Raw genomic sequence first — 19021 nt, forward strand, 5'->3', positions numbered from 1 at the left:
TTTGCATAGAAAAGAAAAATATAAATAGCTAGAGGTGGGGGTGGGGCTGCAATATGCTTTTACTCATCATTCTTGAAGGCAACAAGATGTATATCAGGCTTATAATTGCTGCTGCTTCATGAAATTTTGATTCACTGGTTCTTCCATTTCCTCTCCAGTTTCATTACTTCTCTCCCTTCTACCATTGCCATCGTCTCATACCCTAATTCTTTTTTTGATATTGGTTTTTCAAATCCTTTATTCTTTTCATTATCTAATTTTTTAAATTTTATAAATCTTTTTTCTGAAGTTTTTTGGCAATTCATGCTGAATTTCAGTATTTACCATCCATATGTTAATCTGATTTTAGTCCCTTTTTGCTGTTTAATTTATAAAAATTGTTAATCTTTAGTATGTATAATTTCCTGTTTTATATTTTCTATTTTATGTATTTTCATTTTATATAAATAGTAGAACTGAACTCACACTGACTGTAGAGTTCAAATATAGTTTTAGTCACCTCATGCCTGTAAGCAAGCAGGGCAGCATGATTACACTGGATGATTAAAATGATCTAGTACCTGTTTATAAAATTTTATTCATTAGCTCTATTCATGTCTGTCTTATCTTTTTTTAGCACTTCATAAATACTATTGTTGATAATTTACCCTTAACAGATACTTAGGGGATACTACAAGAATTGTCACTGGTTCTGCAGATAATTCTTGTAAGATTTGGGATTGTGAAACAGGTAAAGAAGTTTTCAAAATTCATTCATTTATGAAAATAAAATGACTTCTTTAATAGTAGTGTTTGATTGTACTGAAATAATCTTTTAAATACTATTCTAATCTTCCTTCATATTAGTTGCCATTTTTCTATTTTAGGTATAGAAATTTGTTCGATAGAAACAAAAACAGCTGTAAGAACATGTGGATTTTCATTCAGTGGCAAGCAGCTTATGTACAGTACAGATAAATCTATGGGCAAACAGTGTGAAATAAATGTGGTTGACGTTTGTGATGACAGGCATTTAGGTATGATGAAGATAAAATATCCTTTTTTAAGGTCTTCTTATAGAGGTACACCACCAATTTCCCAGCACCCATGGTTTGAGAGCCATGTCAGATTAGCCATTTTGTTGGACCAGTGGAGGTCACATAATTTATTAGTATACCTATCACCCACTAATTATACCCTTCTTGTGTCTATAAAGCACCATGGATGACTAGAAACTTAAATATTAAATGATTAAATGAAATGCATTGTATAAATAATACAATGCAATTGGATAACAACTTATGGTTGACATCACCACTAATGTGAACTGTCCCATACTTAGAAACCCCTACTTGGGTTAAATGTAAGCAAAATAAACTAAGAATTACTGAGTATCAAGAGATCACCATCAATTGTAGATGTAAATAATGCAAGCATGCACACACCCACATCGCTATCTGTGTGGCCAGTTAACTAGTCAAATAGTCGTGGGAAGTTTAAGTGTACTCTAGGAATTTTGTCCAGGCTCAAGGAGGTGACAGAAAATCGGTGGTGTACCTGTTTTAATAATGAAATATATTTTGTGATAGTTAATTGATTTAAATTATGTCAATAGCTGTAATTGATATGTTTCTTATTGTTGAGGAGTTTCTGTAGCTCAGTTCAATTATGACAGTGCCCTTTGTTAGGAACACTTGGTTTGAATCCTCTCTAGGAATTGAAAAATAAGTGCTTTTGAGCAGAAGGTAAGTTAGCTGGTCTCATATGGTGATTGACAGGGCTTTTTTTCTCCCAAAAACTTAATTTTTTCATCCTGCACAATTGACAAACCAGCCTAATAACACATACAGTGGCCTCATAGTCTTGTCTTGGGTCCATTCAAATTATACTTCATGACTAATAACATGGACATACTAAGTGAAAAGATATGGCTTAAATCATACCAGCAGTTAGAGAAATTTTTTCTAGAGTTTTTTATTCAATTGTTTTCATGTAATATTTTACCATAATTTACTGAAAATGTTTAGTTTGTAACCCGTAGAATACTAAATTGAAATGCATATAGGTTATAGAAACAACACACAATTCATTACAAAAATTTATTTTAATCTTTTTTTTTTTAACATGTTTATTTGATGGTTTTGAAGTCGAGCTACATTTTTATACCATATGAATAACAGTTACAAAAGACAAGAATTGTAGATAATAAGCATTACTAACATTGCTGATTTGCTGTATATTCTCTTTACCAGATAACTGTGCTTGATATAATTTGAATATTGATTCACATTTAATAACTAGGAAATGCAACGGAAATTAGAAAGATAATCTGGATGTTTGAGAAATTATTAAATAAGGTAAGCAGTGACAGAATTGCCAGGAAATATTCAAGAGAGATGTATTCATGAGTATACGAGATGCATCCAGAAAGTAAGGTCCGTTTAGAATTTACCACCAAATAAGATATGGGAGAGGGATCACACATGCATGGTAGCATAGAGTGACTCATTAGCTGTTGACCATTTTACTTTTGTTCTGTTATTGTTTGTTGACTTCTATGAATAATTTATAATAAGTGCTGTGATTAAAAAAAAAAAAAAAAAATCCTTTCATTTGCAAGGTTTATGGTGTGATGTGGTTTTTGTTGACAGAAAACAGTAGTTCTGCAGAAATCACCGATGACTATGTAAGGTTTACAGGCCTAATGTAATGAGTGACAGTAAAGGTTAGGCTATGGTGTCGTTTGTTTGTGCAATGGCTTAAACAAGAGTGTTGTGACAGATATTTGGTGGAAACGATACTATTGCCTAACCTTACTGTGACACTGTAAACTGTACATAATTCGTCAGCGAATTTCTGCAACACTATTATTTTTTTTCCACCAATAAAAACCATATCACACTGTGAACCTTGCAAATGGTGAGATTTGTTATCACAGCGCTCATTATAAATTATTCATAGAAGACAACAAATGATAACAGAATGAAAGTAAAATGTTCCAATACCCGATACTACCACACATGCATGACCCCTCTTCCATATCTTATTTGTTGGCAAATTCTGAATGGACCTTACTTTCTGGATGATTCTTATACATCAATCCTTGAGGTAAGAAAAGGCCATCAGAAACCAGAAATACTCAAATATTGAAGGATAAATGTCTTATGGCTACACTACATTATCATCCAGAATTCAGTCTTTTGGCCAGGCCTTCTGATCAAAAGGTTCGAATTCCAGGTGAGGAGTACAGTTCTCATAATTGCCATATATAAAAAGGGAAATAACTGTGAGAATTACAGAGGAATTTCCCTACTGAGTATTCCAGATAAAATTTCTACAAGTATGCTTGAGAAGAAGCTAAAAAAATTGTGGAAGAGAAACTTAAAGAATAATCTAGGTTCTTGGCTAAATAGGAGTTGTCAGGATCATATTTTCACATTATGGAAAATAGTTGAAATATCATAGGAATATAACAAGAATCTGTATTTAAATATTGTTGATCTGGAAAAAGGATATGAACTAGCTGCCAAGAGAAAAACATTTTCAAAATGCTAAAATTATATGATGTAAATGGATACAAAGCATACATGGCTAAGTTTTAAGTTATCAGTTAGAATTGAAGTACTGAAAGATGATTTCAATGTGAGGTGTAAAATGAGAGTACACCTTAACTTATCTACCAGTCTGTCAAAAGTAGGCTAAACTGTGAGCACAAGGAACTTTATACACTGAGGGATATTCTGGAGGATGCAATTGATCTTTAAAACATATGAAGTTTAGTGCTGTTTGCCTATCTGTTATGATTGTGCTCTGATGATGCTGGCTAGAAAACAAGCAAAATATTAGTGGGTTTAATAAATATATTTTTTCCTCTCTTGGTGTTGTTTATACCATAAAACATTATTATTATTATGAGTCTATTGTAAACAGACTCACAGTAATTTTTTATTAAGGTTTATATATATAGTAGTAAATTTTGACAAAGCAAATGAGAAGATTTGCTTGAAAGAAGTTCATGTATTATCCAAAATAAGGGTTTCAATTTAATGTTTATGTATGTTTAGAATACATAATAAATTAAAAAGATTTACTTAGCTCACTGAAAGTGCTTGATTTTACTGCTTTCAGACAGAGCACCAAGAAGATAACACATAATGGCAGTGGTTTCTCTGAGGTGGAGAGCAGAACTGGAAATGTAATGCATGCTGGAGCATATACATGTGAAAAGAATATGGAGACTAGTAAACAGCTGAGAGAGAAACACAAATTATATAGAGATTTTTGGAACGACTTAAGAAATTGAAAATATTTTAGCTGTTATATTATAAGTAACTTGAATAATAATTATGGAAGGAAATTTTGGAACTTCAATAAATCAAATTTCTCATACAGAAGGAGAAATGTCTATCAGATAACAATTTCTATTAGAACATAATGATTTAACAGCTGCAATTGATTGAGATTTTACTGCTACCCAATTAATGTTTGAATAATCAGTCACCCATGACAATTAATCATTTAGTACTCATTAGTTCATTAGTTTTATTTAGCAATGCATTCTTTTCATTAGCAGCTTATCCACTAGGGCTGTATTAACAAAGATTTCACAAACCAATAATTTTAACCCAACTTAGTTATTGAGTTTTTATTTTCTAACTTAACTTAATTTTTTTTCATTTAAGCAGAACTTGAAGCTTTTAGTTTCATAACATCATGGATATAATGCCGAATATGATACTTTTAACATATTACTCATCTCATCTTCTTTATACCCTCTTTTACCTTGCGGTGTCGAGGGTCCATTGATCATCGGACCTCAATCCGTTTACAGGATAAGGTGGTCAGCCCTATGGCCTGTAGTGTTAAGTTCTCAAGGCCAGTTTGCCTGCTTTGTAGGATGAAAAACCCCAGAATAAACTGGGGAAAAAACCCTGCTGTCCACGCCCAAGACTGGCTAACTTGGCTATGGCTGAGGAAGATCCTTCAGCTCCTCACTTCGCCGACGGGAATCGAACCTAGGACACTCCTTCCCCAGGCATATGGTTGCAAATACTTCAGCTGATAAATAATGAACTCTGTGCATTAAATGTCTGTTGGATGAAAATGACTTTAGGAAAAAATAAAATCTTTTGACAAAGTCAGGTAACCCCCCTTTTGATAACTTGAACTGTTTTCAGATCCTCATTCTTCTCTTTTATTAACTTCTGATAATACATCTGATTTCCATTCATTGCAAGATTTTGAGGTTATAACTGTTCTAGAAATATGTGATTTTGAAATTTAAAAGATACGTATATGTTTATGGAGTCCTGTTTTTTACTGCATTTAATGCTAATAAATATTATATAATTAATTATAGCATCTGAAGATACAATTCTAACTATTCCTATTGCTGGATCTAAAGTTACAAGTGCTTTATGGGGACCTCTTGATGAAAGTATCATTACTGGTCATGAAAATGGAGAGCTAGTTATGTGGGATCTGAAGGTAAGCAAATATAAGTAGTAGTATAATGGGAAAAATTGAGAAATTTTATTAACAAAAGAAGTTTTTCAAATTATAATATAGTTCTTTAATGAACCTCTGTCATCAGGGCTTGGAAAATTTTGTGCTTGCTATAATCAGGCAGCATATATCACTAGTCAGATGTTAGCCTTGGCATCTACCATGGTCACCTAATATATATCATACTCACATATTTATTCCTGGATCTTGTTAGTTTATGAACTTTTGTTAACGCTATGGCTAATTTTAACCATGCATAACTACCAGTTTTTTTTAAATAACGAAACCTGTGGTGCAAAAACTCTCAAAAAATTCCATGCTCATGCAAATTGTCTAACTTTGGAAAGACAGGTAGGTCTGTTCAGAAACGCATCTCGGAACATCAAGACCACATTCGTCTTTTTAAACTGCAAAAATCTGGCCTCTCTCAACACGGAATTGAAAATCCAAACCATAGGATCCATTGGGGAAAAGTCTAAACTTTTACATAGATCTTTATATAAACATGAATGTTTATACAAAGAAAGTTCCGAAGCCCTACTACACAGACCAAACTTAAACCACAACGAAGGTCTTACTATTCCTAAAGCATGGGAAATTGTCATACAAAATTGTGCTAAATAATTTTTTTTTTTTTTGTAACACATTACGCATGTTTAATGAGATTCTATTGTAATCATGCACCCTAACTGTATGTTATTCCTATTATTATTGTTTTAAACTACTGTATTGATGATGTCCTAAGATACTTAGGATGAAATATTTACAATTAAATAATTTTCACTGTGGTTAATACGTGTGTTTCTTTTAATTATAACTACCAGTGTTGAATCAAATATGTTATTATTGTGTTTCTAGTGCTAAGGTTTGTATGTTGGCTATTTATAATTGTATTTTTTTTAAGGATATTATAATATAGACTAATATCAATTACAATAAATGTAATTAATGTTTCCACTATTTTGCCAAAGTCAATTTGCCATCAGGAACACATTGCAGTATGATTTGTGCATGCAGGCACTACACTGGTTGAATGAGACTAAAGCATGGCAATAAGTTTTAAAAGAGGTATACCGTGAGTAGACATATCGATACAAAATTAATAACGGAAAAAACTCACGTACAAAGATTATTTAATAGTATAATTTTCGCCTGTATGTCACAGGCATCTTCAGTACATTAAGCTGAAATTAAACAATAACTGACAATTCCAAAAAGTGCCACCTAAGTAGTTGGTGTAAGATAACTAAAAAGATCAATAACTTTCCTTTAAAAAAAAAAAAAAAAAAAAATCAATACAATAAAAAGTTAGGAAAGATGAGCTGATTTGTAAAGTACTATCTCCCATAAAGGGGATAGACATGTAAGCCATCGGATCTGTTTAAGTTAGGAGAATGAAGTAGAGTTTCACATGTTTCTTTATAATGGCGTTCCATGAGAAACTGACTTTTGTGAAGAACTTTTGTCTTTTTCCAATGAACTCTGTGTCTGGTGAAGATGGCAAGTCCAGACTTTTCAGGTTTAAAGTATTCAATATAAGATTGGTGTTCTTCTAGCCGAATAGAGGCAGATCTTCCCATTTGTCTGAAATAAGATAATCTACAAGAGCACGGAATCTGGTAGACACCTGGATGATTAAGATGTGGAAACTTGTCCTTAGGAGAAGTGAGAAAGGTGGAGATTTTTCTAGACGGTCGAAAGGTAACAAAAATATTCAGTGGTTTTAAAACTTTTGCTATACGTTCACTGATGCCTTGTACATAAGGGATAGTAATGCGTGTTATTTCTTCTGTGTTTGAAGAGGAAGACATATTAAAACTACTCAAAGTTCTTTTAATGAAGCAATTCTTATAACCATTAGATAGAAAGGAAGAAGTTATATATTGTAGTGATTTTTGTAAAAGATCGTCTGAAGAACAATAGGAGTGGGCCCGATGAATCAGTGTTTTAATAGTTCCTGCCTTTTGACTGGGATGGTGATGAGATTCCGCATGGATATAATGGCCTGTATGAGTCTTCTTTCTATAAACTGAGAAATGTAGGTTACCATCTGGTTGGCAAAGAATTAGAAGATCTAAAAAGGCTAACTGTTTATTTGATTCTACTTCTAGGGTAAACTTGATCCTAGGATGAAATGCGTTTAACTTAGTGAGAAATTGTTGAATTTCATCAGAAGAGCCATTCCATACAGCAAAAATGTCATCGACATATCTGAACCAATGAGTAGGTCTGGGAGAAATGTTGTCAAAGATACGTTGTTCAAAATGTTCCATAAAGAAATTGGAGATAGCAGGAGAAAGAGGATTACCCATTGCTGTTCCTTCAATTTGTTGATACAACTTATTTTTAAAGGAAAAATAACCAGAATTTATTACAAAATCAAATACGTTTACAATGTCTGAAGGAAATTCCTGTTATAGTAATTCAATACTTTCCGAAAGAGGCACATTTGCAAATAAAGAAACTACAGCTAAACTGATCATGATATCAGAAACGTCCAAATGAAGATTAAAATTTTATTTTTGAAATCCAAAGTATTTTTTATATAAGTATCAGTTCTTCTAGTTGAAGAAGAGAGTAAATTTGATAAAAATTTTGAGATTTTGTAAGTGGGGAAACCTATACAATCTACGACTGGTCTTAATGGAATGCCTGGTTTATGAACTTTTGGAAGACCATACAATCTAGGTGGACGACCGAAGAAGGTTTTAAGTTTTTTCTTTTGATCTTCATTCCATGTAGATACATTATCTATAAGAGAATTAAGTCTCTTCCATTGGCTCCAGGTAGGATCTGATGTAAGAGGCCTATAATTTGAGCAGTCACAAAGTAAAAGAGACATTTTTCTCTCATATTCCTTCCTATCTTGGAAGGGATATGAGAGAAACAAATTATTGTTATTCTTCAGTGATTTCAATGCTTTAAACTCAGAGTAAGAAAGATTAGGACGAGGAAGCTTGGCATGAAAATGAATTTGTGCACATTCAAAACGTAATCTGCTGGCTGTTTTTTGGGATAAGGATCGAATATCCCCTGTCTATGCTATGAAAAAATCCATAATTGGCACCTTATTCGGCATAACAGCGAAATCATGTCCTTTTGATAAAGCAAAACGTTCACAGTCTGTGTCCGGAAACATTTATAACTACTGGTCAGCATACCTAGATCCAGTAATAATACTATTGATATAGATAAAGTAGTTATAAATGTTTCCGGACATCCACTAACAGACTGTGAACGTTTTGTTTTATCAAAAGAACATGATTTCGCTATGTCATGTCTCAAACTGCTGACTTGCTAGGAACTTCCAATATTCTTTCTTCTTTTCCAGGACTCCTTTAACTTACTTGATTGCACCATAGAGCTCTTATTTTTTTATGCTTGCAGGCAATTTGCCACATTTTCTTCAAAGTTTGTCATTAAGACTCCATTTGGATCTTGTTTTGAAACTCTTTCATTTATTCTTGAATAATGTTTGTATAGTTCAGTCTGCAGTTTACCTTTAGAAGCTGCTCAATGTTAATTATTTTTAAAACTTTGTTATATATTCCTTTCAAATTGATATTAATTTTTATCTACTTAAAACTAAGTGATGATCACTTCCAATTTCAAATCCCTTGCATGTTCTTGTATCTTGAATCAGCATGACAGTATAGCTGTCAACAATAATATAGCCACTGAGCCAGTTCTTATTTATCATATGTTTTCTCTCCATATGAATCTGTGCACATCTTTATGTTGGAAGTTGGTGTTAGTAATGACTAGTCCATGTCCTGAACAGAAATCTAGTAGGCACTTATTATTATTAGCTTTACCCTTTTGTTTAAATTTTCTCAAAAACATTTCTATATGCCTTGGATTCATTTCTTGCTTTTCTGTTTACATCTCAGCAAGGATTAGTTTTTTGATTTTCTTTGTCAGCTGCCTTTTCTAATGACTTTCATAAAAGAGTGATTCAAGATAGGTAAAGTTTTAGAAATAAACATGAAAATTATCATGATCAGTAATAAATACATAATAAATGTTCATGTATCACTGATGTTTGAGGTTTTTTCTCATGTCTCATAGACTGATAAATGCACACATTATTATGCGACACCTCCAAGGTCTCATCATGGGAAGGCACTCTACTCCATATAACAGCATGTACATTATATGCAAGAAGTTCTTTTGTGTGTGTGTGTGTGTGTGAGAGAGAGAGAGAGAGAGAGAGAGAGAGAGACAGGCATCTATAGCACAATGGGTGGAATAAGTTTATTTTTTTTTATTTTATTTATTTTTACATAATTTAGAAACCATGTTATATAGACTAAACAGAATTTTTTTTTCAAGTTGCATCAGTCATCCAGTAGGTGAAGCAGTGTGAGCACCATGAAATGACATTGGTAGTTACGCAGAATTAATCACAGCATTAACTTCTTCCCTTTATGGTATTAGGCTAGTGGCATGTTCCTGCCTCACACCATTTCTTTAATGATCTTCCTTCTTTCTTTTTTTCCCTTTGTTTTATGTTTTAGTATTCTTTTTTGGTAACCTGTTTGTGACATTCTGTTAACATTTTGAATCCATTTGTTCTATAATTTTCTATTGTTTATAAAGATGATTCTTGTTTAGGTCTTGTAAAAAGAAATTAAACAACTGCATTGCAAAATGTTTTAGTAGAGCAAAATGGATTTAAAAAGAGTTACTGATGTATTGATTCAGTCTTCACTTTAAGACAGCTAATTAAAAACAAAGAGAATTCAACCTAAATACTCATATCCCATTCATCAATTGTGGAACAGTCTTTGATCTAGTAAAAAAGAAACACTGTTTGAAATATTAGTTAAAATTGAATTTCTTCATAGTTTAATAAAACTGAGCAAAATAATGTTATAACAGTAAAAACCAATACCATGCTTCAGAATGGATAAAAATAAATAGGAGTGAGGCAGGGATGTAGCTTGTCTATAGTCCTGTTTAATATATATACATTAATGCCATAGCATTAACAAAGGCTATAAATTGATCAGATCCAAGAATGAAAACATGACTATGATATACTAAGTATCAGTGGTACTTCACCCCATCTGACATATGATTAGTGAGATATTTGCCTGACTGGTGAGTTACTACAAAAGTACCCGAATATGTAGTGTAGTATCATATGTTGTCTTGAGATATTTATATTATCTGATTTTAAATAAAGTAATTCTTAAATATTTTAGACTTATAATTTCTATTTGAACATGATGATTCCGGAATTTATTTGAGAGTGACAATTCTATTCTCACCTTCTGTTTTAAGAAGTTGAGGCACATATATTTAGAAAAACAATATTAGTTATTAAAAAAAAAAGCTGTAACATTTGATAGTACATTAATACTTTGTAAGTAGCAAGAGATTAAGAGCCTCCATGTCTCAGTCAGTATAGACAGAGAGCCCTTTGTTCAGAAAGACCTGGTTTTGATTCCCATCCAAGATGTGAGAAATCTTTATTTGGTCTCTCTTGACTAAAGATGAGTTAGCTGGTTTCATGCGGAAGTAGGAGGTTTTTTCACCTTGAAACTTGGATTTTTGTACCCCCCCCCCCCCACACACACACAATGCCAGACTATGTGACAAGCCTGTTGGGGCTTTCCCATAATTGCATAATCATAACAGACCCTGCACTAAGTGGGATAAAAGCACTGTAAAGAGGAAGAAGATTTAGAGAGGCTGAAGATAGAGAAGGTTTTTCAAATATTTGTAGATTGTGTAATCCTTTGAGACTAGATGAGAAAGGCCATTCCAGAGAATGTAGATAACAGAGATAAAAGAAGCAAGTTCGATATATAGCATGTTTAAAAGTAAATCCTTTTCAAACACTTTGCATTTTTTAGACATTTAAAATTTATCTTTCATTAAATTAGAATGCTGCTTTATTAGCATTTGAATTAGTGAAGAAGCTTTCTGAGAAAGAAAGAAAGGAAAAAAACTTGCTTTTGAAGAAAAGGAAATGGAACTTGCAGAAGAATTAGAGAAATGACATGTTAACACTGTTCATGGACAATTCATTGCAGAAAAAATTCACTGAAAACATTATTCACTAGAAAATTGAAATGATATTGCATTGATTCCAATATATGAAAAGTAAATGCAGTGCAAGATAAATTTCACAAAATATAGTTTTTTTATGTATTACTGGGGGGGGGGGGGGGCTACGTCCCCTGGCACCTACAGCGCCCAACCCTCCATGTTCTGGACTGGTAGGCCAGTTCTCCTTGAATTCTGACTCGAATTTTGAAGACTCCAAAGGGGGCTCTCTTCCCCCCCCCCCCCCTGGCACCTACAGCGCCTAACCCCCGAGTTCCAGACTCATAGGCCAGATCTCCTTGAATTCTGGTGACTCGAATTTTGAAGATTCGAAAGGGATTTCCTGGCACCTGCGGCACCCAAGTTCCGGACTGGTAGGCCAGTTCTCCTTGAATTTTGAAGACTCAAAGGGGAGGGGGTCCCCTGGTGCCTACAGTGGCCAACCCCCTGAGTTCCGGACTGGTAGGCTGGTTCTCCTTGAATTCTGATGACTCGAAATTTGAAAAGTCGAAAGGGGAGGTACTTCCTCCTGGTGCCTATGCCTCCCCCCCAGTTCTCCGGGCTGGTAAGCTGGTTATTTTTGGATCAGATGCTCGGAGCTCGCCTTGTTGCATTACTTCTGAGTTGCCCTCATGTTGCACTACTTGCTAAGACTTGAAAACAGCCATTTTTGTTCAATATTAGCTTTGTCTTGTATATCTATAAAAAAAATAGTGCAACATTTAATATTTTTCTATTTAAAAAAAAGTGTATTATTTTCCTCAAATTTTTTATATAAAAATAATTACACTACCCATACCAAATTATTATTATTATTAATTACTATTAAATATATATTATATTAAGAAGCCGGGCAAAAACCGTGACACAAAAACGTTACATAGAAACGCTTCATAAAAATGCTTATCGTTTTATATCTATAGGGCAGATTTGTCTACATTTTAATTCGATTTTTATAATATTTTTATTCTTATACAATGAAAATAATATATTTATTGTTCAATGAGCTTCCTTATTTCTGTTTCATTGTATTTTTATTCATTTTAACCTAGTTCGGAAATCCTGCTCAAATTCCATGACCAAACATGGAAACCATTCAAGCCACTTCAGGCTTCCAGTAAGTAGTGCTGTGGTCTCACATCAGATGACGAAATTCATCTCTTACCTAAAAACAATTGCAAACATTCATGCCCATTGTGAGTTTCGAATCACAACTCATTGGTGGGAGAGGGTATGCTATCTAGTTGGTTGTTAATGGCATGATATATTTGATTACAGTTTATTTTTGAACGTTTTACAAGAGAAGTAATTAATTACTTATTTCACTTTGGAAGCATACATATATATATATTTTTTTTAGAGAATAAATTTTAAATGACTTTAAACCGAGATAAAATATTAAATTTTAAAGATAATGATACAACTAGTTTCAGCCTTTTACAGCCTTCTTCAGGTATCCACTAAAGGTAGAACACAGTAATAAAAAATTGAAGTTACAAAAAACTGAGAATTACAGGCAAAAAATGCAATACATAATTGACACAAAAGCGTTATATTTTTCAAGTCGTTCTATAGAAAAAGAAAAATAGAAAAAGCCAGTTCACTTATTCCTAATCATTTGGCAAAACTTCTCCGATTGAATCCATCTTCATTATCAATAATGCTAAACCTCCAAGAGATAATCTTTCTCTTGCAGAAAGACAGGCCTTAAAGAATCTTAAAAAGAACAAAAACATCATTATTTTACCTGCAGATAAAGGCAATGCCACAGTTGTCCTCAATTTTGAAGATTACTACAATAAAATGCTTCAATTGCTTGAAGATTACATATTCAATTCTTCATTATTACATATTACATATTCAATTCTTCAATTCAACATTACATATTCAATTCTTCAAGATGATCCAACAAGGGAACTACAAAACCACACAAACAATCTGTTACATTTGAACTTCCTCACAATATGCGCCTTTATAATAATTAAGGGGATACAAATCCCTTGTTGTTCAACTGCCAGTAAGCAAAACTCTAAGATCGAGAACTACGAATCTATGAGTTTCATATGTACCAAAAAACTATCGGCGAATCCAAGTGTAAATGACCACCTTGGTAGTACAACACCAAGGCAACTAAAAGCAAAGGTGGAGCAAGCTCCCTCACTATCCTTGATATTTTTTCATAATGTAAAAACACAGCCCCTAGGAGATGTAATACTGTAATTACATTATGAGGAGAGGTCACTACCCAGACCGGTTTCAACCTTTATTGAGGTCTCATCAGTGAGTAGGTAGACCTGGAACTACCAAGTGGTCATTTACACTTGGATTCGCCGATAGTTTTTCGGTATATATGAAACTCATAGATTCGTAGTTCTTGATCTTAGAGTTTTGCTTACTGGCAGTTGAACAACAAGGGATTTGTATCCCCTTAATTATTATTAAGGATGCCAGAAAAATAGCCGTTTGGCTTTCAATTTATGTTATAATATGCACCTTTCTTTACGTTCTCTTCAACCTCTTATTCTGCACATTTATGGAGTTCCAAAGATACAGAAAGAAAACGCCCCTCTTCGCCCAATTGTGGAAGGAATTGATGGTCCTACTTATAAGCTTTCGAAACATCTTACAGAATAACTCAAGTGTTTCTCCAATAAATCTTCATCATTCATCAAAAACACCACAGACCTCGTTTCTCATATCAAAAATATTTCAATCAGTGAAAATGATATCATAGCAAGTTTTGACATTATCTCATTATTTACTAACGTCCCTACTGAGGAGGTATTAATATTACTTAAGGACAAATTGTCTAAAAAGATATTTGCTTTACTAAAGCATTGTATTCAATCTGGCTACTTCAGATATAGGGACTCCATTTACAAACAAAACCAAGGCCTAGCGATGGGCAACCCTTTATCCCCAGTTTTAGCAAACATTTTCCTGGAAGATTTTGAAACAAAAGCCATATCGTCCTTTTCATTTAAGCCGAAACTTTGGAGACGTTATGTTGACGATATTTTCATTATATGGAGTCATGGACACACATTTCTCATGGATTTTCTTCAACATCTTAACAACCAGCATCCTAATATAAAATTCACTGCCGAACTAGAACGAAATAACTGCCTTCCTTTCCTGGATGTAATTCTTACACGATGCTCTGATAGACTCCGAAAACCAACTCATACTAACAGATATCTGCACCATCAATCTCATCACTTTCCACCACAAAAGCTCGGAACTATTTCTACCTTAGGACACAGAGCACGATCTCTTTTAAATGAACCAGATGAACTCCAAAAGAAATTGAACAACTTTCTCTTATCTTTAAACAAAATGGATATTCTGAAAAAACAATTAAGAAATTTCTTCTGGATCCTCCTAGGCAGCGTACTACAGAAACTATTGATTTTAAAGGTAGTATCTCAATACCTTACATTAGTTCAGTCTCCAATAAATTGGCTCAAGTCCTTAAAAAATACATCATCAGGACGTTTTCCACTACACTCCCTAAAGTCCGTTCTTTTATAAGCCATCCAAAGCCCGTTCATCATAACCTGAAATATCCAGGTGTTTACAAGTTATGGTGCGACTGTAATATTCCTTATTTTGGACAGACTAACAAATCTGTTGAACTGCGTATTGAGGAGCATAAGAGAGGCATCTCCTATAAAAGATCACATGCATCTGCGCTATCCAGTCATGTTCTTTTCTCTAAATAACCCTCATGACGATCTACAGAGTTGCTCAGTTTGCTGGGATAAATCTGAAAACATTTTTCGCTGTAGTGATGAGTTTGAAAGAAAAATCATGGAGTCCAGAGAAATCCCCCTTAATCCTGAACATTTGAACAGCAATTTGAGTTATAATATTCGTGATAGCCAATACTGCAGTTGTTCAGCACTGGCGCTCACGAGAACCTGCAAGCATGCATACAGCAAACAATAGCACGTTAGATAGAATGACTTGAAAAATACAACGTTTTTGTGGCAGTTATGTATTGCATTTTTTGCCTGTAATTCTCAGTTTTTTGTAACTTCAATTTTTTATTACTGTGTTCTACCTTTAGTGGATACCTGAAGAAGGCTGTAAAAGGCTGAAACTAGTTGTATCATTATCATTAAAATTTAATATTTTATCTCGGTTTAAAGTCATTTAAAATTTATTCTCTAAAATGTATCATTACAACCGAGTAGAAGATCAAGAATAGAATACACACACACACACACACACATATATATATTTTTTATTTATTTATTTATTTATTTATTTTATTTATTTATTTTTCAGCAAAGACGACTAAATGTGAAATTTAAAATTTCTTAGTGTTATAAAATACTAGTATTGGAGAAAAAGGTAAAATCTAGTATTGCATCTATAGCTTATGCTATTTACAGAAGGATGATAGGAGTTGTGTAATTTTATTATCATTTTCTTTAATATAATTACTCAGAAGTGCACCTATGATCTTAAACTAGCTTTGTAAACGATAACAGCGTACAATATCTTTCCTACACAAGAAAAGTGGAGTCATTTTCAAAACACTTGTGTTCAGTAACTGAAACACGTCATCTTCTGAATTTGTTCAGATAAAAAAATATGTCGCACGTGGATAGGTGATATATTTAGAAAAAATATTCTTAAATATTGGGCCCTTTCTCCTTAACTATTCTTAAATATTTTATTCTCTTTAGTAACTATTTTAACTATTAATAGTTAGAGTAGTTAATAGGAATATGTGAATAGTTAAATATAAATATTAGTTGGATATAACTGTTATCCCTAAATATTCTTAAATATGGTGTCCTTTCTCCCTAACCATCCTATCCCATTTTTGTAACAATTAATATTCCATCTACAGAACCTGTAGTAAAAAAGAATACTAATAACTTTATATGGAATAAAAAATTTCAGAAAGCTAAATATAATCGAAATACTAAATGATATATAAAAATTTTTTTTTCACGTATATCTGTGAAGAATTTTTGTGTGATTAATTTTCCTGCGATGAATTGTCCAGACACGTGTTAACACAATTGTTATTACTAAAACAAGTGAGATACTGCTATTAACTATAAGGTGCTATATTCTGGCAGTAATGGTCAGGGAAAAGAAGCAGCAGCTAGAGTATTTAACACCAAACACAAAGATAACTTCCTGTAAAAGCTAGTTCTTGTTGTTGAAGTTCGAAATAGCAGAATAGGCAATGAATATCAGACAACTAGAATACTTTGGGAAATTTTGGAGAAAAGGGCAGAGCTAAAAATAATGGTAAGTACCTACTAGGTATTCTGTTCAGAATATGGAATAGTAATTACTAACCACATTCCACCATAACAGATGTGTATAAGTAGATGTGGAGAGAACATGCACCTGGTGTGAGATCACTGCCCTGCTTATTGGAGTCCTGATATATTAAAAAAAGAAATCAATGTTTGGTCCTTAGAGAGGGTTTCTGGAATAGGTAAAAAATTAATAAAAATAGCAGAAAAATCATCATCATCATCAAATTCCTGCCATGTACCCTCAAGGGGTGTACAGGATATGACAGTACTACATGAAAAAATTACATAATTACTAACTTCCTATCTACAATTTTCCTCCAAATCAGTCTGTTACTTGTCAAGACTCCAACATTATCAGATCTTATATTTCTATCGTCTAAGGCATTTTGTACCGTATCAATCCACCTATATCTTGGTCTTCCTCTGGGTCGTTTTCCTGCCAACCTGGCAGAGAACACTTGTTTTGCTAATCTTTCCTCTCCCATTCTATTTAAGTGACCATACCACCTGAGATTAGCTCTGCTAACGCATTCCTGGATGCTGACAATGTCAAGTTCTTTCCTAATATCCTCATTTTTAATATGATATTGAAATTGATGCCATCTGTTCATGCCTCTAATCTTTCTCAGGACTCTCATATCTGCAGTCTCTAGTCTTTGGTCAAGTGTTTTACTTCTGACCCAGCTGTCACATCCATAAGTTAAAACTGGTTTGAAAACTGTCTTGTATACAACTAATTTCTCTCTTATTCCATATGAATTTATTCAATTGACTTCCCACCATACCATCTTTGCTGCTTCTGTTGTCTATTTCTATATTTAATTTACCATCTTCAGTAAAAATCGTGCTTAAGTAGTGAAATGTTTTACTTGTTCCACAGGTTCTCCATTCACAACACAGTTGACATTTTCAATGATTCTGCCTGTTTTCATCGTCTTTGTCTTTTTATTGCTGACCTTCATACCATATCTATTACAACAGCAATTGAATTTAGTCAGAGAATCTTGCAGACTTGTAGCAGATTTATTTAGAAGTATAACATCATCCGCATAAAGCAAAGAGCTGACATTAACATCTCCAATTTTGATATCAGGTTTAATACCACTTTCCTTCATAATGTGATCCATATAGATAACGAATAACAGAGGGGATAATGTACATCCTTGTCTCACACCAGATTTAACATTAAACCATCTTCCTGTACTTCCTTCAATTCTAACTGCTGACTTACAACTCAAATAAAGACTTAGTATTGCTTGATATAATGCCCCATTGACACCATATAACTGCAGCGTATTGAATAGCTTGTCATATGCCTTTTCCAAATCGACAAAACTTAAATACAGATCTTTGTTATGTTCCCATGCTTTCTCGACTATTTGTCGTAAAGTGAAGATCTGATCCTGACAGCCTCTATTTGGCCTGAATCCAGCTTGTTCTTCACCAAGCTTTTCTTCCACAATTCTTCTCAACCATTTCTCAAGTATACTTGCATAGATCTTGCCAGGAACACTCAGTAGGGAAATACCTCTGTAATTCTCACATTCAGTTTTATTTCCCTTTTTATATATGGGTACTATGAGAACTCTACTCCAATCATCGGGAATTCGTCCCTCTGTCCAGGCTTTCTGAACAATGCAGTGCAGCCACTGTAAGACTTTTATACCACCATACTTCAGCATTTCAGGTCGAATATCATCTACTCCTGCTGCCTTTCCCCATTTCAAGCCTTTGATGGCTTTTTCTACTTCAAGTATGGATATGTATTCCTGACTGCATGCCTGGTCAGTGTTTTTTACCACTGTGCTGTCATCACTGCTTGTTGTGGCATTTAGCAATTTTTTGAAGTAATTACTCCATACTTCAAGGATATCTTTTTCTCCCGTTTTCATGTCACCTCTATCATCTCTAACTCCTTTTACAGCACTCTTTCCTCCATTCCTAAGCTTCTTCAACAACCTCCAGAATATTTTGCCACCTTCTTGATATTTATTTTCTATATTCTTGCCAAAGTCCTCCCATGACTTTTGTTTAGCTAGTTTTACACAGTGTTTAGCTTTCTTACATTTGTCTCTGTATTCTGTAATAGTAAAAGCTGACTTATTTGCCAGGAACTTTTGATATGCTTTCTTCTTTTCCTTCACTGCCTCTTTAACTTCCTGTGTCCACCAGGGAGTTCTGATTTTTTTATCCTTGCA

The 19021-nt window shown here is 33.5% G+C and overlaps 1 protein-coding gene across 1 annotated transcript in view; it reads left to right on the forward strand.

The window, feature by feature from the left end:
- The window catches only part of eIF3i (eukaryotic translation initiation factor 3 subunit i), an 82726-nt gene that overhangs the window by 27667 nt on the left and 36038 nt on the right, over nucleotides 1-19021 (forward strand). Inside the window, exons 3-5 of the mRNA XM_090391249.1 lie at nucleotides 665-730; nucleotides 867-1016; nucleotides 5339-5466. Coding sequence (XP_090247375.1) covers nucleotides 665-730; nucleotides 867-1016; nucleotides 5339-5466 — 344 coding nt within the window. The remainder of the gene's footprint in view (nucleotides 1-664; nucleotides 731-866; nucleotides 1017-5338; nucleotides 5467-19021) is intronic.

The sequence above is a fragment of the Typopeltis vanoorti genome, chromosome 4, assembly GCF_054136105.1.
Source record: "Typopeltis vanoorti isolate ZY-2024b chromosome 4, IOZ_Tvanoo_1.0, whole genome shotgun sequence".
NCBI lineage: Eukaryota > Metazoa > Arthropoda > Arachnida > Uropygi > Thelyphonidae > Typopeltis > Typopeltis vanoorti.